General features: G+C 44.8%; 1 protein-coding gene across 5 annotated transcripts in view; it reads left to right on the top strand.

Moving 5' to 3' along the window:
- NR6A1 (nuclear receptor subfamily 6 group A member 1) overlaps nucleotides 1–25,112 on the top strand; it is a 563,603-nt gene that overhangs the window by 441,636 nt on the left and 96,855 nt on the right. For 4 of the 5 annotated variants that reach the window (XM_063935588.1, XM_063935586.1, XM_063935587.1 and 1 more), the window contains 4 exons: nucleotides 11,365–11,420; nucleotides 17,842–17,999; nucleotides 18,122–18,349; nucleotides 19,820–20,074. In XM_063935588.1, coding sequence (XP_063791658.1) covers nucleotides 11,365–11,420; nucleotides 17,842–17,999; nucleotides 18,122–18,349; nucleotides 19,820–20,074 — 697 coding nt within the window. The remainder of the gene's footprint in view (nucleotides 1–11,364; nucleotides 11,421–17,841; nucleotides 18,000–18,121; nucleotides 18,350–19,819; nucleotides 20,075–25,112) is intronic. The other variant, XM_063935585.1, reaches the window with a different exon arrangement.

Here is a 25,112-nt window from a genome sequence, read left to right as displayed (position 1 = left end):
TAGGGGTTCCCCCATATTTAAACAACCAGCACCGGGCTCTGCGCCTGGTCCTGGTTCCAAAAATACGGGGGACAAAAAGCGTAGGGGTCCCCCGTATTTCTGAAACCAGCACCGGGCTCCACTAGCCAGATACATAATGCCACAGCCGGGGGACACTTTTTTATATAGGTCCCGGCGGCCCTGGCATTACATAACCAACTAGTCACCCCTGGCCGGGGTATCCTGGAGGAGTGGGGACCCCTTCAATCAAGGGGACCCCCCCTCCAGCCACCCAAGTACCAGGGGTGAAGCCCGAGGCTGTCCCCCCCCATCCAAGGGCTGCGGATGGGAGGCTGATAGCCTTTTTGACAAAAAATTAATATTGTTTTTAGTAGCAGTACTACAAGTCCCAGCAAGCCTCCCCCGCAAGCTGGTACTTGGAGAACCACAAGTACCAGCATGCGGTGGAAAACCGGGCCCGCTGGTACCTGTAGTACTACTACTAAAAAAATACCCCAATAAAAACATAACTTTGTGGTCAGCGGTGAGGTTACTTTCGGTCAAACGCTGACCACAAAGTTCCCACCATTGGTTACAATGGAGCGCATAGGCGCTACATTGTAACACTGCCGGGTGCTGCCTGTCATACAGTACAGGAGCACACAGCCAATCAGGAGGGTGCCGCAATGTGGCGCTCCCTGATTGGCTGATGGAACCCTCTTAGACATAAGTCAGAGGGGGTTTCTGGCATTCGGGGAAAGGGGTCCCATGTGAAAACATGGGACCCCTTTCAGTGCGAGGTCGGGTGTCCGTTTTGTTATTTTGCAAAGTACCTGGATTACAAATGGATTAAAAGAGGAGCCATCTACACTGGATTTTGTGAGTATAATTTTTTCAACAGGTACACCATGGATTCTACATGGAGAAGAGGACCGACCCTCGTGTGAACATAGGTAAGTATGTGTATATGGAGGTGTGGATGTATGCATTAAAGTTTTACTTTCAAGGTGTGTGTCTTATGTTTTTATTGGGGTATTTTTTTTGTAGTAGTACTACAGGTACCAGCGGGCCCGGTTTTCCACCGCATGCTGGTACTTGTGGTTCTCCAAGTACCAGCTTGCAGGGGAGGCTTGCTGGGACTTGTAGTACTGCTACGAAAAACAATATTCATTTTTTGTCAAAAATGCTATCAGCCTCCCATCCGCAGCCCTTGGCGCAGAGCCCGGTGCTGGTTGTTTAAATATGGGGGAACCCCTATCATTTCCCCCCCCATATTTTTTCAACCAGGGCCGGCTCAAAGAGCCCGAGGCTGGTTTGGCTTAGGAGGGGGGACCCCACGCAATTTTTTTTTTAAATTTAACACTGATTTCATTTTTTACAAAGGTGCACAATGAAGCCCAGCACGGATCTCTCAGATCCGGCCGAGATTCATTGTATTAAAGTCGGCAGTGTTTTACAAGTCACTCACGTAAAACACTGCCAAAAAAAAGAATGACATCGACATCGGTAAATCCGAAAATACAGAATACGACCGCTTAGTAAATTAGTCGTACTAAATTCAAAAAGTTGCAACTTTACACTTTCGATGTCATTCGTGATTGAACTTTGACCTCAAACGGGAAAATACGAATTTTAGTAAATATACCCCACAGACTGGGCACCAGAAGGACCTGTTCGGACACACTCTGCTCTCAGTAATCACAGGACTTCCAATGTGTCATGGCTGACCGAGAATAAAATGGGCAATGGATTTTTTTTTTTTTAATCATCCCTAAGTGAATACCCTTTAAAGGGTATTTAAATCCCTGGGTGCACAATAAAGGTTTTGTTTTTAACACACTTAGCATATGTTAGAGGTAAAGCTGCAATTATCTTCTGATAGATTACAGGACTGGATGTGTTGGGAAAACGACTGCAGTTGATATTTACAGTTCTGCTATTTTGCCAATTCACCTCTGAATGATTTGGCACGGTCTGTGTTTATTTAATGGGTCATTTATATGTGTCCTAAACCCCCTGGAAAGCTTGGGGCAGGATTTAAGCAAAGACTGTTGTATTTCTTGTTTTTCTATTTGAGAAAGTGTGATGCTGGAATGTCGGGAGCAACATAAGATGCCCCAATGTATTGTACCCTCCTTTTTGAAATTTACTGTATTCAAGGTCAAAAGGCAGGAAACAGAGTTACAGCAGTAACACCGCATTTCAAAGCACAATATGTCTGTACCATAAATGTCACACACCGTGTAGGCTGACTTGGAGGTGTTAGTGGATAGTAGATAGTAACACTTACTGTATATATAAATTTATAGGAGAGGCCAAAGTATGGGATGAAGACTTTGTGTGTACTCTTATTTTATTGTGTTTTTATTTTATCTACGTATCACATGCAAATTACTAGTGTTTGCATGAGGCACAAACCATGGCCCTCATTCCGAGTTGTTCGCTCGTTCTTTTTCATCGCATCGCAGTGAAAATCCGCTTAGTACGCATGCGCAAAGTTCGCACTGCGACTGCGCCAAGTAACTTTACTATGAAGAATGTATTTTTACTCACGGCTTTTTCTTCGCTCCGGCGATCGTAATGTGATTGACAGGAAATGGGTGTTACTGGGCGGAAACACGGCGTTTCAGGGGCGTGTGGCTGAAAACGCTACCGTTTCCGGAAAAAACGCAGGAGTGGCCGGAGAAACGGTGGGAGTGCCTGGGCGAACGCTGGGTGTGTTTGTGACGTCAACCAGGAACGACAAGCACTGAACTGATCGCACAGGCAGAGTAAGTCTGGAGCTACTCTGAAACTGCTAAGTAGTTAGTAATCGCAATATTGCGAATACATCGGTCGCAATTTTAAGAAGCTAAGATTCACTCCCAGTAGGCGGCGGCTTAGCGTGTGTAACTCTGCTAAATTCGCCTTGCGACCGATCAATTCGGAATGAGGGCCCATATTCAGTGCTATATGGACAGATCCAGGACATGTGAAATCCAAAACCAAGGTTAGAGTTCTTGGAATGCATTTTACACACAGGATAACTTAGTAAATCATCGCCACCTTGTGGCTGTTAATTAAATGTGCAGTTTCTTTTATTACATTAAGATTTCGTAATCATTTTTACTTTGATTAGGTTTTAAAATATGCCCAGTGTTTGCAGAATGATGCATCTCTCCATGGTTGTCCTATTTATCTTTGTATACCAAAAGTAGAGTTTAGATGCATTGTATGAAAATATTTAGTTTTTTTTTAAACTAATTAAAGGCAAATTACATAATTTGCTAAATGTATACAACATCTTCATTTCTCTTACGTCCTAGGGTATACTGGGAATCCATTAAGTACCATGGGGTATAGACGGGTCCACTTGGAGCCATGGGCACTATAGAAGTTTCATAACCTGTGCTGGCTCCTCCCTCTATGCCCCTCCTACCAGACTCAGTTTAGAAAATGTGCCCAAAGGAGCCGGTCACATCTCTGGAAGCTCCTGAAGAGTTTTCTGCATTTATTTTGTTTGTTATTTTCAGGCAGGACTGGATGGCACCAGCCTGCCTGCTTCATGGGACTTAGGGGGTCGGGCCGTCGCCCCCCTTCCCGCCCCCCCCAAAGGGTTAATGGTCCCGTTCCCCGCTAACAGAACGCTAGCTTCTGAGGGAACTATTCGCAAGCCCCAACACGGCGAGCGTACATTCCCGCGGCACACCGCCACCCCTAACAGAGCCAGAAGAAAGAAGAGTGGTGAGTACTAAGCCAGCGTCCCGGTTAGCAGGTCGCCGGCCATTATGGCGGCATTAGGGTACGGAGACGCACGGATTCTGCGCTGGGCGGAATGAGCCTCCAGACTTAGTACACTGTAGTGTACACAGTACCCAGACTGGCAATACAGGCTTAAAAGGGGCTTACTCCATTTTATGCACTCAAGCACATAAAGCCAGTATAAAGAAGAGCGGGAAGACCACGCACCATTGAAGGGGCAGGACTTCACTATGAGCGGATCCAGCAGCTCACAGGCGTCATTTTACCCTACGGCAGCTACACAGATGTTAACTACAGGGAAGCACAACTCCTTCGAAGAGCCTCCAGATTACCTCAGCAGTAGCAGGGGTTCATAACAGGGGGGAGCTACTAGTACTAGTGTACTAAGTCCCTAATGTTGGTACTCAGTTTGCAACCCGGCTAAAGTCGGCTTTAGCGATAAGAGCGCTGTGTGCTGGTTCTATCCTCTCTCTGTGTCTCTCGGGATGGCTCTTTGTGGGTTAATTGTGCATTTAACCTTTTTCCTGTGTGTGTGCTGTCACTGCTGCAGTATGTCAGGCAAAGAGTGTGTTTCATGTAAAGCACAGTGTTCCTTTTCTCCAGGGGGTTCACTAGTGTGTACTCGGTGTAGTATCCCTTCTCAGGCTAGTGGGGCGGAGACAGTATGGCTGGACTCCATTAGGGGGATGATTTCCACCATCTCTACTAAATTATCTTGTAATGAGAAAGAGACGCAATACTTAAGACATTCTATGGCTGAGTTTATGCAAAAGGACTCCGTACTCAGACCAGCGTCTCAGTCCTCTACCATTTGTCCGCAAAAACGTACTTTGGCCCATATCCTGCATTCTGACTCTGATAATGAAAGGTCAGAAATGGAGGAAGGTGAGGTGGACATAGAGGTAGGGGAGTGTACTTTGTTGCAGAGTGTAGAGACTCTCATAGATTCTATCAGAGAAGTCCTAAACATCCCTGATAAGGTGATAGAGGAGTGTGAGGAATCTTACTTTAATATAAAGAAAGAATTAGCCACTTTTCCTGTGTCGAAGGAACTAAATACCCTGTTTGAAGAACCATGGGTTAATCCAGATAAGAAACTCCAATTCCTAGGCGGTTATTATCATCTTTTCCTTTTCCTCCTGAGGATAGGAAAAAATGGGAAAATCCACCTATAGTGGATACATCTGTCTCCAGGCTCTCACGTAAAATAGTACTACCTGATCCTGGTGCAGCCTCCCAAAAGGATACAGCTGATCGTAAGATTGAGACTACACTCAAATCTTTATATACAGCTGCTGGGGTGGCCCAGTGACCCACTATAGCATGTGGATGGATTACTTGAGCCATTGCTAAATGGTCTGGTAATTTAATTGAGGGGTTAGACACCTTACTTCAAGAAATTGTTTTACTCCTGCAACACATACAAGACTCTGCGAACTTTATGGTGGAAGGCATTCAAGAGATAGGTTTGCTTAATGCACACACTACAGCTGTGGCAGTGTCGGCACGCAGGGGATTATGGCTACATCAGTGGACTGCTGACGCGGACTCCAAGAAAGGTGTGGAAGGCCTGCCTTTCACAGGTGAAGCCTTATTTGGCGATGAACTCAACAAGTGGATCTCACAAGCTACTGCGGGTAAGTCCACCTATCTACCTTCTGCAGCTCCGCCAGCTAGGAAGGCCTACTCAGGACGCAATTTACAGTCCTTTCGGACAGCCAAGTTTAAGGGCAAGGCCAGAGGTTCTTCTACCGCCGTCAGAGGTGCTAGAGGTAAACCACGCAAACCAGCGACTGCTGGTTCACAGGAGCAGAGTTCAGGCTCTGCCTACTCAAAACCTTCCGCATGACGGTGGACCACGATGCCTGGGAGACAGGCAGGTGGGAACCCGGCTAAAATTCTGCAGTCACATCTGGGCAAGTTCGTGCCAGGATCCCTGGGTCATAGACCCTATATCCCAGGGCTACAGACTGGAGATCCAGGATCTCCCACCATACAGATTCTTCAAATCAGGCTTACCGGTTTCACAAGAGGCAAGAATAACCTTACAGGAGACCATTCAGAAACTGTTACAAACCCAGGTCATTGTTCCAGTTCCACCTCATCTACAAAACAAGGGTTACTATTCCAGCTTGTTTGTAGTACCAAAACCGAACGGTTCGATAAGACCGATTCTGAAACTCAAGTCATTGAACCCATACTTACGAGTGTTCAAATTCAAGATGGAGTCTCTGAGAGCGGTGATATCAGGTCTGGAAGAGGAAGAATTCCAAGTGTCTCTGGATATCAAGGATGCGTATCTTCACATTCCGATCTGGCCGCCTCATCAGGCTTATCTACGGTTTGCACTGCAGGACTGTCTCTACCAGTTCCAGGCCCTGCCATTTGGTCTCTCCACGGCACCAAGTGTGTTCACCAAAGTGATGGCAGAGATGATGATTCTACTCCGCAAACAAGGAGTGAACAGATAAATCCTTATCTGGACGATCTTCTGATAAAGGCTGCATCCAGGGAGCAGTTGTTGGAGAACATTGGTCTCACAACCAGATTATTCCTGTATCATGGGTGGATTCTGAACCTACCGAATTCTCATCTAAAACCAACACAGAAGCTTAATTTTCTGGGAATGATACTGGACACAGAGGGGTATATTTACTAAAATTCGTATTTTTCTGAATTTGGTTAAAGTTCAAACACGAATGACATCGAATGTGTGAATTTGCAACTTTTACTATGCTGTTGTATTCTGCATTTTCGAGTTTTCCGATGTCGATGTCATTCGTATTTTCGGCCAGTGTCTTACGGGAGTGAATAGTAAAACACTGCCGACATTAACACAATGAATCTCGGACGGATCTGTGAGATCCGTGCAGGGTTTCATTGTGCACCTTTAAAAAAAATAATAAAGTGTTAAAAATCAAGAAAAAATTTGCATGGGGTCCCCCCTCCTAAGCAAAACCAGCCTCGGGCTCTTTGAGCCGGTCCTGGTTGAAAAAATATGGGGAAAAAATTGACAGGGGTTCCCCCATATTTAAACAACCAGCACCGGGCTCTGCGCCTGGTCCTGGTGCAAAAAATACGGGAGACAAAAAGCGTAGGGGTATTTTTGTATGTAATAAAGTTTTACTATCACGGTGTGTGTGTACCGTTTTTATTTGGGTATTTTTTTTGCAGTAGAACTACAGGTACCAGCGGGCCCGTTTCTTCCCCCGCATGCTGGTACTTGTGGTTCTTCAAGTACCATCTTGCGGGGGAGGCTTGCTGGGACTTGTAGTTCTACTATAAAAAAACAATATTCTGTATTTTACACTTGGCTATCAGCCCCCCATCCGCCATCCTTGGATGGGGGGACAGCCTCGGGCTTCACCCCTGGCCCTTGGGTGACTGGAGGGGGGGACCCCTTGATTTAATGGGTTCCCACTCCTCCAGGGTACCCCGGCCAGGGGTGACTAGTTGGTGATTTAATGCCAGGGCCGCAGGGACCAAGATAAAAGTGTCCCCCGGCTGTGGCATTATCTCTCTGACTAATGGAGCCCGGTGCTGGTTCAAAAAATACGGGGGACCCCTGCGCTTTTTGTCCCCCATATTTTTTGCACCAGGACCAGGCACAGAGCCCGGTGCTGGTTGTTTAAATATGGGGGAACCCCTGTCAATTTTTTCCCCATATTTTTTCAACCAGGACCTGCTCAAAGAGCCCGAGGCTGGTTTTGCTTAGGAAGGGGGACCCCACGCAATATTTTTTCAGATTTTAAACACTTTTTCACCCCTTCCCACTGATAAACATGCACGGATCTCATGGATCCGTGCATGACTATCAGAACACGGTAAAAAAAAGCAGGTCTGTTTTAAAACTGCTTTTTTTTTTTACGATTTGTATTATTTCACGGCAGTGTTTGGCTATTGCCGGCACTGTTTGTGAAATAGAATTTTTAGTAAATTACCGAGTTCTATACCTAAACAGCCGCGTTTGACAGATGGTGTATTCATTCGTATTTTTTTTCTTTGACTACCAAAAAATACGAATGCCCTCATCACTGCCGAGATTTGAGTTTAGTAAACTCCCGAGATGGCACTTTGAAGAAAAAACACCAAATCGGTCAAAATCGGGAGCTTAGTAAATATACCCCAGAGTCTCAGAGAGTGTTCCTTCACTTGGAAAAGGCAATGGTAATCCAGTCGATGGTTCGGGCCGTCTTGAAGCTGACCCGAATCTCAGTACATCTCTGCATACACCTTCTGGGGAAAATGGTGGCTTCTTACGAAGCAATTCAGTACGGAAGGTTCCATGCGAGGCCCTTCCAGCTGGATATGTTGGACAAATGGTCTGGTTCGCATCTACACATGCACCAGAGGATTCATCTGTCAATGAAAGCCAGAATCTCCCTCCTGTGGTTGCTACAAACTTCTCACCTAGTGAAGGGTCGAAGGTTCGGGATTCAGAATTGGATCCTTTTAACCACAGATGCAAGCCTTAGAGGTTGGGGTGCGGTCACCCAGGGGGTTCAGTTTCAGGGAAGATGGTCAAGTCAGGAAGTCATCCTTCCAGTAAGCATCCTGGAACTCAGGGCTATCTACAACACCCTTCTTCAGGCCTCATCTCTTCTTCAGAATCAGGCCATGCAAGTCCAGTCGGACAATGTGACGGTGTTAACGTACATAAACCGACAGGGCGGAATGGAAAGCAGAGCCGCAATGTCAGAGGTGTAAAAAATTCTCCTCTGGATGGAAAAACACTGTGGCATTGTCGGCAATCTTCATTCCGGGAGTAGACAACTGGGAAGCAGATTTCCTCAGCAGACACGACCTGCACCCGGGGGAATGGAGGTGTTCCAGTGTTTGACACGTTGGTGGGGGTATCCACAAATTGACATGATGGCCTCTCGACTCAACAAGAAGCTCAAGCGGCGGTATTGTTCCAGGTCGAGGGACCCAAAATCTGTAACGGTTGACGCTCTGACAACTCTGTGGGTTTACCCGCTGGTGTACTTGTTTCCTCCCGTTCCTCTGATCCCAAGAATTCTCAAAAGAATAAAAAGGGAAAGAGTTCAAGCAGTCCTCATTGCTCCAGACTGTCCGCAAAGGGCCTGGTATGTGGATCTTCTTGAGATACTAATAGAAGATCCGTGGCCTCTGCCTCTTCGAGAGGATCTTCTGCAACAGGGTCCGTTCGTTTATTAAGACTTACCATGGCTACGTTTGATGGTATGGAAGTTGAACGGCTGATTCTAGCCAGGAGAGGGATTCCTGCAAAGGTCATCCCGACTATGATCCAGGCCAGGAAGGGGGTAACGTCAAAGCATTATCATCGTATCTGGAAAAATTATGTCTCTTGGTGTGAGAGCAGACATTATTCCACGGTGGAATTACATCTGCAGTCGAGAGTTGACGTGGGCCTACGCCTAGGCTGCATAAAAGTTCAGATTTAGGCCTTGTCTATTTTCTTTCAGAAACAATTGGCTTCTCTCCCTGAGGTCCAGACGATCTTGAAAGGTGTTCTTCACATCCAACCCTCCTTTGTGCCTCCCACGGCACCTTGGGATCTCAATTTGGTTCTGACATTCCTCCAATCGGACTGGTTTGAACCATTACAGGAGGTAGACGTAAAGTACCTTAACGTGCAAGACCGGCATGCTGTTGGCCTTGGCTTCGGCAAGGCACGTGGGGCCCCTACTTGATTTTCCATGAGGACAGAGCTGAACTCAGGATTCATCAGCAATTTCTTCCTAAGGTGGTGTCAGCGTTTCACATCAACCAGCCGATTGTGATGTTACTGACACTTCTGCTACTTCGAAGTCTTTGGATGTTGTAAGGGCTTTGCAGGTATATGTAAAGCGAACTGTTCGTCACAGGAAATCAGACTTGCTGTTCGTTTTTTCTGATTCCAATAAAATTGGGTGTCCTGCTTCAAATCAGTCAATTGCACGCTGAATTAGGCTCACTATCCAGCATGCTTATTCTACGGCAGGTTTGCAGATTCCGAAATCTGTACAGGCCCACTCTACTAGGTCGGTGGGTTCCTCTTGGGTGGCTGCCCGGGGTATCTCGGCATTACAGCTCTGCCAAGCAGCTACTTGGTCGGGTTCGAACACGTTTGCCAAGTTTTACAAGTTTGATACCTTGACCTCTGATGGCCTTCAGTTTGGTCAATCTGTTCTGCAGGAACCTCAGCACTCTCCCACCCGGTTTGGAAGCTTTGGTACTTCCCCATGGTACTAAATGGATTCCCAGTATACCCTAGGACATAAGAGAAAATAGGATTTTAATTACCTACCGGTAAATCCTTTTCTCGTAGTCCGTAGGGCAGGGCTGGCCAAACCAGTCCTCGAGAGCTACCTACAGTTCACATTTTCCAGACCACCTAGCTGGTGCACAGTTGTAGTCATTACTAATTAAGATGTGCTGCATTCATCCCTAACTGACAATTCTACAGATCTCCAAGAGTCCTGGAAAACATGAACTGTTGGTAGATCTCGAGGACTGGTTTGACCAGCCCTGCCGTAGGGGATACTGGGCGCCCGCCCGGTGCTTCGTTCTTCCTGCACGATTACATGTTTAAATACTGTTGTTTGGTTTAACTGTTGCTGTTTCCTGTTTTCAAGTTTGGTTAGCATAGCTTTCCTCTTGTTCTGGTTGTGCTGGTTCGTAATCTCACCACTATCCTTCTCTATTTCCTTCTCTCAAAGTATAATCCGTCTCCTCGGGCACAGTTTCCTAGACTGACTCTGGTAGGAGGGGCATAGAGGGAGGAGCCAGCACACGTTATCAAACTTCTATAGTGCCCATGGGTCCAAGTAGACCCGTCTATACCCCATGGTACTAAATGGATTCCCAGTATCCCTTCCGGACTACGAGAAAATGATTTACCGGTAGGTAATTAAAATCCTATTTTTTTTTAAATCTCTACAGAGCATTTCAATTAGATATGTCCTAATTCTGAATTTACATCCTAATTATCTATATTTCTTATTTTCTGCACTTCTCTCTTAATAGTACATTTAAATGAGCTTTCACACTGAATGTAAATATTTACTTGTTATTAATTATGTACATTTACTACATTGGTTATGCTGGTTAATTAATATTATAGACCATACACAAATGCTGTTTGAGAGAAAGCTCTTGGTGCACATAACTAGGGTCATACCGTTTTGTTTGTTGCCTTAACATCAAAACTAAAAGTAATAAAAAATCTAGTAAATTTGCCTTATTACATATAAATTCCCATCCTTTAAACTCCAGGTGGATTAAAGTGCTAATTTAAAGTATTGCACAATTCTTAACTATACACAGGTCTGATAGGCCGAATTGCACATTTATTTGTGTCCCATATGAACATCGAATAACTAATATATTTATATTATTTAAGACCAATGCTTTAACTTTTTAGTTTGTTCCGTATAACAGCATTTCCTACAGTTTTGAACATGCCCAGAATATATATGCACCGAAGGATCCGAGCATATCATGAGCATAAAGTAATTTTCGGGTTTTGACGGAACAGTTAGTGAGAGCTGTTGTACATGGTATCAACACCACTTCATAGTGGAACAGTGTTACCATCTCCCCTCTGTACCTTGTATGATTCCAGTGACTATAGCAATATTATGCTGTGTAGTAACAAAAAGTTCTTTACTCTTTTCCCAGCGATCAGAGAGGATGGGATGCCAGGAGGAAGAAACAAAAGCATCGGACCTGTACAGGTGAGACCCAGGGGGGCAGTGATCCACACAGGGAAATTATCATGTTGTAAACTATTGAAAATGTGTGTTCTATAGAAAATGTACGGTCTATAGAAACTGTGTGCCCTATACCCCTTTCACATCTCCAATGCTGGATCCCACCTGGAAATTGGAAACGAGTCCTTCCCGGGTGGGATCCGGTATTGGACCCTAACAGCAGGCTTCCCAACCCAGCAATATGCCGGGTCGGGTTGCCATAAAGGCGGGGGGCGGAGGCGGCGCTGGGGGAGGAGCTCATCTCAGCGCCTCCTCTCCCTATGTAGTGAACGGGTCACGTGTCGCATAGACCCGGGAACCCGTTCACACTGCCCCTGAGCTGGTATTCAACCCGGGAATAACTCTTCTTATAACCCGGGATGAGTTACCGGGTCAGGCGACCTGGGAATTCTTTATGGTCCCCTTTCACATCGCACAGTGACCCGTGTTGACCCGGTCGATACAGGGTTATTTTTGCGATGTGAAAGGGGTATTATAGACACTGTGTGTTCTATAGAAACAGTGTGCCCTATAAACAATTTGTGCCCTATAGATATTGATCAATTTTGCTTTCCAAGCATTATTTCCTTGGATGGGATCTTATAATGCAACCAGGGCCGGCAACAGAAATCTTGGTTACCTTTACAGTGATATCTCTGGGGCCCCCTCAGATTTTATATATATATATATATACACACACACACACACACCAACCACACACACACCAACCACACACACACACACACACACACACACACACACACACACACACACACATAGAGAGAGACTCCAATGAATCCGACACTCACACTCTTTGGCACAAACAAATTGTTCCGGTGCCTTCTCTCCTAAGGAAACAAGTCCTCATCCACGCAATGTATCAGATAAGCGGCGGCATTCAGAGACTTTCTTTATAGAGGAAGAAACGTGTCCTTTTTATCAACAACCGCCCCTTCATCAGGACAATAACTACAAGCGTGCATACACAGTGCATACATACCTTACCAGAAGGACACCTCGTTGCCGCCATTCACGATGCCCGGTCTCTGGCCGTGCCACATCCCATCCCGCGATCCTCCAGCGGCAGGAAGTGACAACGATCCGGTCCGTCCTGCAAACGTGTCCGGCGCTTTAACAACATAGAGCAATGTAGATCGATTCAAAACAAACTTTGCAAAACTGATAATAATCACCACAAACATTTTGCTAAAAATAATAGTGTTAACATATATCATGTTTTAAGCACATATTTACAATAATATCCTCAACCTATGTGTAATATGCATATCACTAACTGACTAATCAATCAAATATCAGTATATCTATATAAACCTTTCAACCACAAGGGTTGAAAAGAACAGTAGTGCATTATATGTAAAAAGGTGCTGGTGCTTATAAAAAATAGTATATTAAATACATCACGTTAAAATACCTACATAAACACATACAGTGAGTGAAAAATATCTAAAAAAAATTATATATACAAAAATATTTGTCCTCATTAGGTGTATATCAAAACTGTGCAAATATAAAAAATATATATGAAAAACATATGTGTTATAATAAAACCTGCTACAATGTCATGACCAATATCTCCTCTATTAAACAACTAGATCATATAAACAATAGTAATGTACAAAAAAATATATCAAATGTTCTAAAGCATGAGAAATTATACCTTAACAACAGATTAATTCTGTTAGAAGGGATCGATAGCACCTACGTATAGTTTAGTACTATTAATGAAAGGGTTTACATGTATCTATTATAAGAAACATTTAAGGTTCAGTGTTTCATTCAACCCTTTAGGATATACTGTATTTAACAAATGTATCCACTTTGCTTCTGTTTGCAACAATCTCTTCAAACGATCCCCGCCTCTAAGGGTTTTGGGTACATAATCTATTATTTTGTACCGCAGTGTTGCCATGCTATGCCTAGCTATGGCAAGGTGGCGGTCCACTGGCTGTTCACTGGTTCCTGATTTTAATGCTTCCCGTATGGCATAGCGGTGTTGTGCCATCCTGACCTTGAACTGGCAGTCAGTCTTACCTACATACATGAGTCCACATGGGCAGGTGAACATATACACAACATGGCTAGTGGTACACGTAAGTGGATATGTAATCAATATTTTTTTTTACCAGTATGTGGATGTATGAATGAGTCCCCAGCCACCATATAGCTACAGGTAACACACCCGCTGCATTTAAAGCAGCCATTTTGTCTCTGTAAGAAATGTGTTTTACCTGACGAGAAATTAGAGATATCTGTTTTGACTACATAATCCCTCACATTCCGACTCCTGGAATAGCTTGGTAGTAACCTCGACTGAAAGACCTCTCTAAGCTCTTTATCTGAAGCTACCATAGGCCATAGTTTTTTTACCTTCTTGGTGATAGATGGACTACTGGTATTATACTGGTTTACCCAGGGAATCACTTTTGTGTGATCTTTCTTCAGTGTGGGCTCCAGTAGTTTTACACGACTAAGCTTCAAGGCTCTATTTTTGGCCACTTCTAGTTCTTTTTTTGGGTAGCCTCTCTGTAAGAACTTTGTGGTCATCAACCCAAGTTGTAGGTCTCTCTCTGTGTCATCATTTGTGATGCGACACACTCGCACAAATTGTGAGTATGGGAGACCTTTAATGGTAGATTTTGGGTGAAAACTATCATATTTAAGGATGTTATTGCGGTCAGTCGGTTTGGTGTAAACAGATGTACTAAGATGACCTCCCCTAATTTTTATGCTAACATCCAGAAAATTAATATGCTGCTTGTCACATGCCAATGTTATTTTAATGGGGCTGTCTAAATGGTTATGTCTATCTATGATGGAAACCAAAACTCCTTGTACGCCTCTCTACATTATAAACACATCATCTATATACCTTAAGTAAATAAATAACTGTTTAAAAATATCCTCATTCTGTGAGAAGAGTTCCTTCTCTACCTCCCACATGTACGTATTTGCGAAGGCTGGCGCTACTACCAAGCCCATCGCACACCCAGTGCGTTGTAAATAAAACTTATCAAATAAAAAATAACTGTGCGACAGGGTAATATGTAACAGTGCCAGTAAGAACTCTATTTCAGCTCCCATGACGTAAAGTGGGTTGTTCATAATGAGACGGGGAGGGACTGAATGCTGTGAAACGTCTCAATATGAATAACCCACTTTACATGGGGCTATGGGGCCGGGTGATGGGGGGGAGTGAAGAAACTCCCATACCCCCTTTCCCCACCACCACCACCATCCCTGCCGCTGTTTAGCCCGTCGATCGTATCGGCCGTCGGGTACCTCTGTGTCACATTGTCGGGTGTGTAGGGCCCATTAGAGTCTGCTGCTGCCAAAGTGCACCCCGGTTTCCTCAGTGATTACCTCATGAGTTTTCCCTCCATCTACAGCTACTGGGTGCCACCATGTTGCCAGTCATCAGCTGGTCACTGTTTTTCCAATCATGGACTCTGGAGGTAATTTAGGTCTGATTGTAGATGTGCTAAATTTAGCACATCTATGTTCAGTTACTCAGACATGCGGGGGGACGCACAGCACAAGGCTAGTCCGCCCTGCATGTCAGACCCTACCCCACCGCATGGGTGCAAAAGCATCATACAGCGGCAATGCTTTTGCACCCACTAAGTAGCTCCCTGCCAGCGCAGCTACTGTGCGCTGTCAGGCCGCTACTCGCGTCGTCCCAGGTCGCAGCAGCTGCGTGTGACGTCACACAACCACCGCGGCCTGCCCCCCCCCCCCCCCCCCCCCGCCCCCCCCAACGGTGTTCTAACACAGTTGGCACACCCCCTCCCACCCCGCCTCAGAGGCAATCGCAGCCCTGAGATGCTGAAAGCATCTCACTGGGCTCCCAGGGTGTGCACGTGCAGTGCGGCCACTGCACGTGCGCACTCCAGCAAGGGCTTCAGACTGTGATCGCTCTGTCAGTTGATTTCCGCAGCCCTCTGTCATTTGATTTCCGCAGCCAGTCACAAATGAGCAAGGGGAATAAAAGGAGAGCCTTTGACTCCAGCAAGCTGCTCAGAACAAAGTCACTTTCCAGAATAACGTTCCTAGGCTTCTGGCTCCTGTGCTCTGCTGCAGCTTTGATTGTCAGTCCCTGTGCTGTGGAACTACAAGTATCAGCCTGTGCCTGTTTATTGTCATTACAAGCAGTGTGCTTAGGGGGTAATTCAGATCTGATCGCCGCTGTGCGTTTTCGCACAGCGGGTGATCATATCCGAACTGCGCATGCATATGCACCGAGATGTGCAGGCGCGACGGACGGCTGCAAAGGGGATCACCGGTCAGCGACGGGTTTGTGCGAAGGATCCATTCCATTGACAGGAAGAGGGTGTTTTTGGGTGTCAACTGACCGTTTTCAGGGAGCGTCTGGAAAAACACAGGCGTGTCCAAGCGTTTGAAGGGAGGGTGTCTGACGTCAATTCCGACCACAAACAGCCTGATGTGATCGCAGCGGCTGAGTAAGTCCTGGGCTGCACAGAGACTGCACAAAATCCGTTTGTGCAGCTCTGCTGTGCATCCATTTGCACACTTAAACAGCTAAAATAAACTCCCCCAGTAGGCGGCGACTATCTGATCGCAGGACAGCAAAAATCACTGCCTAGCGATCAGATATGAATTACCCCCTTAGTTCTTCTGAGACTGTTCCATCTAGTATACTAGCACACTATACTGGCATCATGATTAGCAGGTGTATCTTGCCTGCGGGGTTTAGCTGAGCACATCAGCATTCCAAGTATATCCTCCTCGCAAGGTTTAGCTCAGCGCACCAGCATTTCAAGTGCATCTAGCTCACTGGGTTTAGCTCAGTACACAAGCATTCCAAGTGCATCCAGCTCACTGGGTTTAGCTCAGCATTCCAAGTGCATCCAGTGCGCCCAGCTCTCTAGCATGTAATAAAGCATGTATGTAATAAAGTTTTACTTTCACGGTGTGCGTGTACTGTTTTTATTTGGGTATTTTTTTGCAGTAGAACTACAGGTACCAGCGGGCCCGTCCCCCCCCCCCCCCCCGCATGCTGGTACTTGTGGTTCTCCAAGTACCAGCTTACGGGGAGGCTTGCTGGGACTTGTAGTTCTGCTACAAGAAACAATATTCTTTTATTTGACACAAGGCTATCAGCCCCCCATCCGCAGCCCTTGGATGGGGGGGGGGGGGGGGGGGGCAGCCTCGGGCTTCACCCCTGGCCCTTGGGTGGCTGGAGGGGGGGACCCCTTGATTTAAGGGGTCCCCACTCCTCCAGGGTACCCCCGCCAGGGGTGACTAGTTGGGGTTTAATGCCAATGCCGCAGGGACCGGTATAAAAGTGTCCTCCGGCTGTGGCATTATCTCTCCAGCTAGTGGAGCCTGGTGCTGGTGTTGAAAATTCGGGGGACCCCTACGTTTTTTGTCCCCCGTATTTTTTGCACCTGGACCGGACGCAGAGCCCGGTGCTGGTTGTAAAAATACGGGGGATCCCCTGTCAATTTCCCCCCCGTATTTTTACAAACAGGACCGGCTCAAAGAGCCCGAGGCTGGTTATGCTTAGGAGGGGAGACCCCACGCATTTATTTTTCGTGATTTTTAACCCATTCCCACCCCTTCCCACTGAAAAACATGCTCTGAACTCTCCATATTATTTTAGTCAGTAAAAAAAAATATATTCTTTAAAAAAATATATAAATAATACTTGTGGCTCCCAATAGACAAACGAAGTAGATAATCCCTTCTAATATAAATAGATATGCTATTAGCAACAAAAAAAACACAAAAAAACATGTTTTTTAAATTTTATTATTAGATTCCGCCAGCAAAATGAGGCGGACTGAAATTTACAAAATGACTGTCGAAAAGCACTGTTGTCGAATCGACATTCTTCAATTGAATATACTTTTGTGGAAAAGACGCATTTTTACCATTGCAGACATGTCGAATTTAACAACTGTCGAATTTCAAAAAGTCGAATCTGAAACGTCCGTTTTTTTTTTTGTTGAAAAGTACTGTATTGCATTGTCGAAAAAAAAATTTGTGTCGAAAATGCCCCGTTTTTTCGAAATTTGCGGCAAGTCGACCGCAATTGCATATACCCCATAGCCTGAATGTAATTGTATGCAATAATTAACTTTGTGCAAGAGACAATGTTGTCACAATTTCAGTCGCCTTCAAAATGTTTTGGATTTCGGATATGGTAGAATCAACCTGTATAAGAGGCAGACTTACCGTGCAGCTATCTCTGCCACCCCTGTGCTCTATATAACACAGCCTGTGTGTTTAAATATGGGCAGAACTGCAGATTTATGTATTTATCTATTTTTGTTTTTTTTTGCGGTTGAAGTTTATTTTAGGCTTTTGTTTTTGTATTTGTTCTGTAAATTAATTTTCTTTTCTATTTTGCTTTTACTCTTTTTAGATTTCCGACGAGGAGATTGAAAGAATAATGTCTGGTCAAGAGTTTGAAGAAGAAGCCAACACTTCATGGAGCAACAACGGAGATAGTGACCACAGCTCTCCAGGAAACGGAGTGTCGGAGAGCAACCAGCCTTCCCCGGTATCTACCCCTTCCTCCAGGTAGATAAACACTGCTTTCCTAGCTAAAAAAATAAATAATAACAATTAGAATACAGAGACAGCATCTTTTTCCTTATTTTAGATGATGGCATTGGTAATACTCTGTCTATGTTTTCTCTCAGTAGATCAATAGAACTGAATGGATTCAGTTCTCTACGGGACCAGTATTTGGGAACTCCCGGACCCACGCACTATCAGTACCTACCTCATCTTTTTAGCTACTCTGCTCATTCTGCTCTGATCCCATCCCAAACGCGAAGCCTGGATCCCCAATCACATACGCTTATTAACCAGCTGTTAGCTGCAGAGGATATGGAACCTCTCAACACCCCAATGCTTATTGAAGATGGGTGAGTCTGCCGTAGACATTGAGATATATTTCTCTTATCTTGTCTTCTAGAAGACCATTATACGGGTAGCACTAATCATTGGGAAATAGGATGTTGCAGGTCCTGTGCCTTGAAAAAGGTGAATATCCCATTGACAGACCAAATGAAATAACAAAAAAGAGAGCCTGGTCACCCATGTGCCGCCTCTTCTGGGATGGACTGGAGAAACGCTATGAGTAATCTTTGCGCTGCCAGCAGGATCGCCGGGGATTGTTTGCCAAAAAAGAGCAAATAAAGCAAAAAACAACATTTGCTGTTGCTGCGATGAACGGAGACAGAGAATCTTCCTTGTTAATGACTTCCCATAACAAAGAGACCTGTTAATTTGCTTCCAAGGCATTATTTTAATGTATGAAGAAGCAGAGTAAAAATTTTTACCTGAACAGTGCAATATCTCATTGACTTTGATGCACATTATTCATTAGTCCTTTGAACTGTAAATGATGCAACTATCAAACAAATCACTTTAGAAACTGACTACATCAATATTACAATGCTAGTATAACACACCCTAGTGTGTCACATGGATCTGAGGCAGGAGGAACATTTTCATATACAATAAAACACAGCACAAAACAATTCTGATCTACTACAATTCACCCACATGGTGGTGCTAAAGACAGTGTGTTAAGAGTAAAGTCTGTAACGTCACCCTAGGGTATTTTGTTTAAAATTAAACATGAAACATAATTGAGACACACACACACACACACACACACACACACACACACACACACACACACACTATATAAAATGTGGGTCTAATGTTCTATATTAGTGTATATATTCACCCTTTCATTTGCAGAATCTGCAAAGCAAACCAATAACTGAGCACTGCTAAGACACCCCCGATGCCACCTGTATTGGTAATGGCAGCCTTGTGAGCTGTTGTTATAATCTACAGTCTATGCTGATTCCAAATGTGGCATTTTCTTATGCTGGTGACAGCCAACAGGGTGCCCTATAATCCCAGGCCATTAGACGTCAACCTGCCAGTGTGAAAAAGTTATATTCTTTAAAGATGCTGCATTATTCGCTTTACATAGGAGAATGCATAATGATCACACAAATAGAAATTGAAGCTGACATTTCACTGTTACAGATATCTAACATATGGGGTCTATTCATGAAGTAGTAGAAATAGAGGAGAAGTTGCCCGTGGCAACCAATCAGCTGCTACGTATAATTTTATAGAATACATTTTATAAATGTTGCCTCATCACTGATTGGTTACCATGGGCAGTTTCTCCACTGGCTCACTTCTCCACTCTTTTCATTGCTTCATAATGCAATGTAGAGCGGTTAGAATCTTATAGAATCTGGCAAAGTTTCTATTCAGTATTTTTTAAACTATTAAAATCAGCTTTTTCAGTACGTTGCAAGTTTTCCTTAATCAGAACCTTTACTCGATATTTCCTTGTCCTCACACAGGTACAAGGTTACTCAGTCTGAGCTGTTTGCCCTCCTGTGCCGACTTGCCGACGAGCTACTGTTCCGACAAATCACATGGGTGAAGAAGTTGCCATTTTTCTGTGATCTTTCAATTAAAGATTACACATGCCTGCTGAGTACTACATGGCAGGAGCTAATACTGCTATCCTCGCTCAATACATACAGCAAGCAGATCTTCGGGGATCTAGCCGACGTTACCTCCAAGTACTCGCCTTCTGAGGATGAACTGCATAGGTCAGTTTCCAATGAATGTCTGTTTTCACAATGAATCTGATATCAGTCTGCTATTAAATGTATAGGTTCATTATTTCATTAGTGTGTAGCAATAGTTACACTTCTCAGTGTATTCTCAGATGTGTCCTCATACGTCATTGCTGCAGTGGCGCCAAACAGCCCCTCTCCGCGCCCCTGGTCCTGTGAGACTGCTAGCATCGGGCAAATTTTTTGCCAAAAATATGTTTTAGTCGCAATGTGATGCAGCTAAGATGCACCAGGATACTGTGCCGATTAATTTGATATATGACACTTCTATATCTGTGTGCGGCTGAGTCTCTGGATCTGTGTATGACGTGCTAGGATGTAGCAGCCTCAGCTTTTTTCTAATACAAAGTTGTGCTCCATATACAGACACACAGAATATGGGAAGCAGTTTCCCGACAGTTGGGATCCCGATGGTCATAATGCCGGAATCCCGACATCCATGGAAATCCCGAACCCGCACTCGGCGGGTGGGGAAGGGGGTCCACGCCACCCACCGAGGGGGAAGCCCGAGGTGTGGTGAGCCCGCGAGGGTACACGCTGCGCTCGCCGTCGGCATTCTGCATGCCGGGATTCCGGCGTCGATATTATGACCGTCGGGATTCCATACTGATTGCCACAATATACATGTGTCACATATCATATTAATCAGCACAGTCTCCTGGTGTATCCTAGTTGCATTGAATTGCGGCTAACACACGTTTTGGCAAAAAAAGACGCCCGATGCTAGCAGAGTTGCACGGGACCTGGCAGCTCACACAGAAGGCATCTTGCACTGTGTGGCGTATAGAGGCTAGATGCCTGAAACTATACAACATGTACACTGATAATAGACAAGTTTGGTAAATGTGCAGAAATGTCTAATGTCATGTTGGTCACCGTACAGTCTCTGCACGGCTGTCTGTAACACTCTCTGGTCTGTCCGTCCTGCACGGGAGCTGTGGAACATAACACAGAAGTGGATTTGCGGTTAAGTGACTTTCTCACAATTACTTAAATGAAAGATCCACTATGATGATAGGAGTTACAATATTTGACATCTTATAAATACAGCAAGCTAGTGATTTTAGCTCTGGTTACCTGAAGCATCCTTCAGCATTCTTATTTCCAGAAAGATATACACAAGTAAAAATACTTCCTACCTCCAAAGTTAGATAATTAGCTCCAGTATCTTTAGTTGTACCAAAGAAGTGCACCCTGTGCCAGCCCCTCACCCTAAACATATGACGTCATGCCTAAGGTGCGTTAGCTCTTGGAAGTAGAGCACTGTGCTCCGGGCAGCTCCACAGGCTGCATGGTGTCTGCCCGAAGCATGCCTTGGACACACACACACTCTCTCTCTCTCTCTATCTCTCCCCCCCCCCTCTCCCTTTGGGGCAGATGTATAAATCCCAGAGAAGTGATAAAGCAGTGATAAGTGGAAGGTGATAACGTACCAGCTAATCAGCTCCTAACTGCCAATTTACATATTGGAGCTGATTGGCTGGTGCATTATCACCTTGCACTTATCACTGCTTTATCACTTCTCCAGGCTTAATACATCTGCGCCAGTGGACTGTCCTGAAACCACGGGGTAAATTTACGAACGCTTCTAAAACAGAGAATTGGTTATGTTGCCTATAGCAACAAATCGGATGCTGTCTATAAGGCAGTAGAGAAATGATAGACAGCATCTGATTGGTTGCTATAGGCAACATCACCAATTCTCTGTTTTAGAAGCTTTAGTAAATTTCTAACCCACAACTGGCAATCAACAAAACAGATAACCTTATTTACCTTTAGATTGAACTTCGTCATTGGCTTGGCTTCGTAAAGTATGCTTTGTTGCTATGAAAGAGCATTCTGGGAAAAGTACATTTACCCAGTAAGTCATACATGGATGCGCTATGCTCCGGGGTTTGCGGTGGTTTTAATAGAGCCATGAGTCAGCTCCACAGTCCAGCTTATTACGTTTGTAGCTGTTGCTGCTCTGACATACACGCATTATGCCACAAGGACAATACTTATAGAGGTAAATGTGATATTGCTTTACTGACTTTGTCAGACATTAGAATAAGTTAAAATAACAGTAATGAAAAATTAAATGGAAAATTGTGTTTGGGACTTGGGGCCACAGATACCAGCTACAAGATATAAACCTGACTACAGTGACTGTATGCAGACTAGACATAAAGGGGTTAATTAGCAGCAAGTTGGCTCATAGCGAGAGTAAAGCTGGGTACACACTGGGTAATATATTGGGCGTTCGAGAAAGTGGCAGATAAATCGCAAGCAGGTCAGCGGGTGTGCGCTCCCGATATGTCTGCTAACAGCGTCGTTCACAGACACATTGCGTCGGCTGTACAGCACAGCTGATGGCCGATATATCTGAACATCTGGTTACGTGTACGGGTGGTCGGCACTTACTACAGGGAATGTCATCACAGCTGGGAGGGCAAATTTAAATGCCCGCCCAGCTGTAATGTAAGGATGACACATTGAGTGTTGATTGGTAAATGTGTATACTTACCTGAATCAGCTGCTCTGTTGGCACAATGGTGGGTCTGCCGTCAAGTCGTCCTGATGTGTACCCAGCATAAGTGTACACATATGCAGCACTTACGGTAGCCCCGAACTCTGTTTTTATTTATTTACAGCGCCATATGCTTCATACATACTGTACATCTATATACTGAGGCTGCACAGGTGGCTTTCATATACAGTCTGGCCCTGGACAACTTTGTAACGGGCTGGCCGAGGATCACTGTGGTGATCCGAACAGGGAACCCTCCCCTGCCCTGTGATAGAGGGGGCCTAGGGCACCTCTGACCCTGCCCAGCAGGAACTGTCCTATGTTTTCGGTGGCCCAATCCGCCCTTGGCTAAGAACAGCATGCAGTCTTCATTAAAGTTATCACAACTTCAGGACTAGGCCTTGTTGAAGGAAATAATCCCCTCTAAATTTGCAGTGTTCCCCTTCGGTCATGTAAATAACTTTGTTGCTTTTCGTTTGCAGTAGATTGCAATTGGTCTCAGTGGTTAGCATTGCTGCCTCACAGCACTGGGGTCAAGTGTTATATTCCTAACCAGGGCCCTATCTGTTTGTAATGCGTATATTCCCACGTGTTATCAGCGATATAGCCAGCGAGGGCCATGGTGCCAAATGCAGCATGCCTTCTGCCCCCCTCTGTCACTTGTTGTTGACTCTGCTGCCAGGTGCAGATGATGTCTAGTGTAAACCAAGCTTTAGACTGTAAGCTCCACTGCGGCAGAGACTGATGTGAGTGACGTACAGTATATTCTCTGTGCAGCATTATGACCAATCCCAATCTTTTTGTTGCCCATTCAAATTGGTCTCTCCATCCAGCTGTCACTTTTATGAGAGATGGCTTGTCTTGTGCTGCCCTTTACAGTCTGTGCTGACGCCAAGCAATAAAAATATCCAAAAGATTTGTGTCTTACCCAGTATGAATTACCTGGCATGCAACCATGGGTTTGTAATCTTCTAGTCTAGACGAGATGTATAGAACAGGTTTTCCCAACACTCAGATTATAAGAACTTGCTGTACACTTTTCTGTGAATGTGCTTATTTTATTGTGGGTTTTCAGATGAGGCTTGCAGTGAAAATTAGCAGTCTGTGCCTGCACTGCTAATGTATATAAGTAGATATACTTGTGATATCCCATATTCTTACTATAAGTAGTGATGAGCGGGTTCGGTTCCTCGGAATCTTAACCCCCCCGAACTTCACCCATTTTACACGGGTCTGAGGCATACTCGGATACTCCAGTATTGCTCGGTTAACCCGAGCGCGCCCGAACGTCATCATCCCGCTGTCGGATTCTTGCGAGATTCGTATTCTATATAAGGAGCCGCGCGTCGCCGCCATTTTTCACTCGTGCATTCGAAATGATAGTGAGAGGACGTGGCTGGCATCCTCTCACTTTGTTTCAGAACTTTCAGGGGGCTGCAAATATCTTTATACTGGGGACCAGCAGTATTATAGGAGGAGTACAGTGCAGAGTTTTGCTGACCAGTGACCACCAGTATTATACGTTCTCTGCCTGAAAAACGCTCCATATCTGTGCTCAGTGTGCTGCATATATCTGTGCTTCCATAAGACGGAAGTGAAATCTGGATGCGTGTCACGCTGTGAGTCACGTGACCGCAACTATTTTCTTAAGAGACCAAAAAGCGCTCTATACAGTGGGAGGTCAATAGCGAGTCACGTGGGCATACCACATGACCGCATTCGGTAGCTAAGCAACGCGGCTCACACTCCCCGCTTAGAGGAAGCGGATGTCTCGAAGCGGGTCACGTGTGTTTGTCATGTGACCACTTCTCTATGATTTACTAACGCCAATGCCAGCTAGAATGATAGAAAACGGCGATCGTATGGAAGATTATTAGTCATCTTAAGTGTTAAATAATAATAATAATAATAAAAAAATGACACAACCGATTGTTAATAGTTGTTGTTTATATCTACATGATTTGAAACCGGAAACAGGGTGTTTTGCATGACCTGGAAGTATATATTCAGTTGCTTGGCAACAACATACAAAAGATGGTCACATGGTTATTTTTCCAGTTAACCTGGAAGTGAATTAGGAAGGTTAATTATTTAGAATCGTTTTTTTCTAAATTAAGAGTATTTAAAAGGTTGTTTTTTCCTGCTGAGTCTATAACACACTAAATAGAGGTGTAAAATATATGAATTATTCTGTGTTTTTATGAAAATTAAAGTAAGTAAATTGAGATGGATTGGGAAAACAGGTATGGATTGATAAATGATCACCACAGGTATAAATACTCTGCCTCCACACAAGGTAGATCACCTTTGAAAAAGCTGCAGGACCTGCAGCGAAACGCGTCAGGTGCCATCCTGATCACCGACTATTCGTTTAAAACTAGTGCCCGGACCATACTGGACGTTCAGACTCTACATATGGTGGATATAACAGGCCTACAAGGGATTCTTTCCGCAAGCAAAGCTCCGCATACTGGTGAGGATTGAGACTATGATATCAAGCTC

Source organism: Pseudophryne corroboree, chromosome 8, assembly GCF_028390025.1.
Source record: "Pseudophryne corroboree isolate aPseCor3 chromosome 8, aPseCor3.hap2, whole genome shotgun sequence".
NCBI lineage: Eukaryota > Metazoa > Chordata > Amphibia > Anura > Myobatrachidae > Pseudophryne > Pseudophryne corroboree.
Note: the sequence above shows the minus strand (reverse complement) of the source record. Positions and strands in the feature narration are given on the sequence as shown.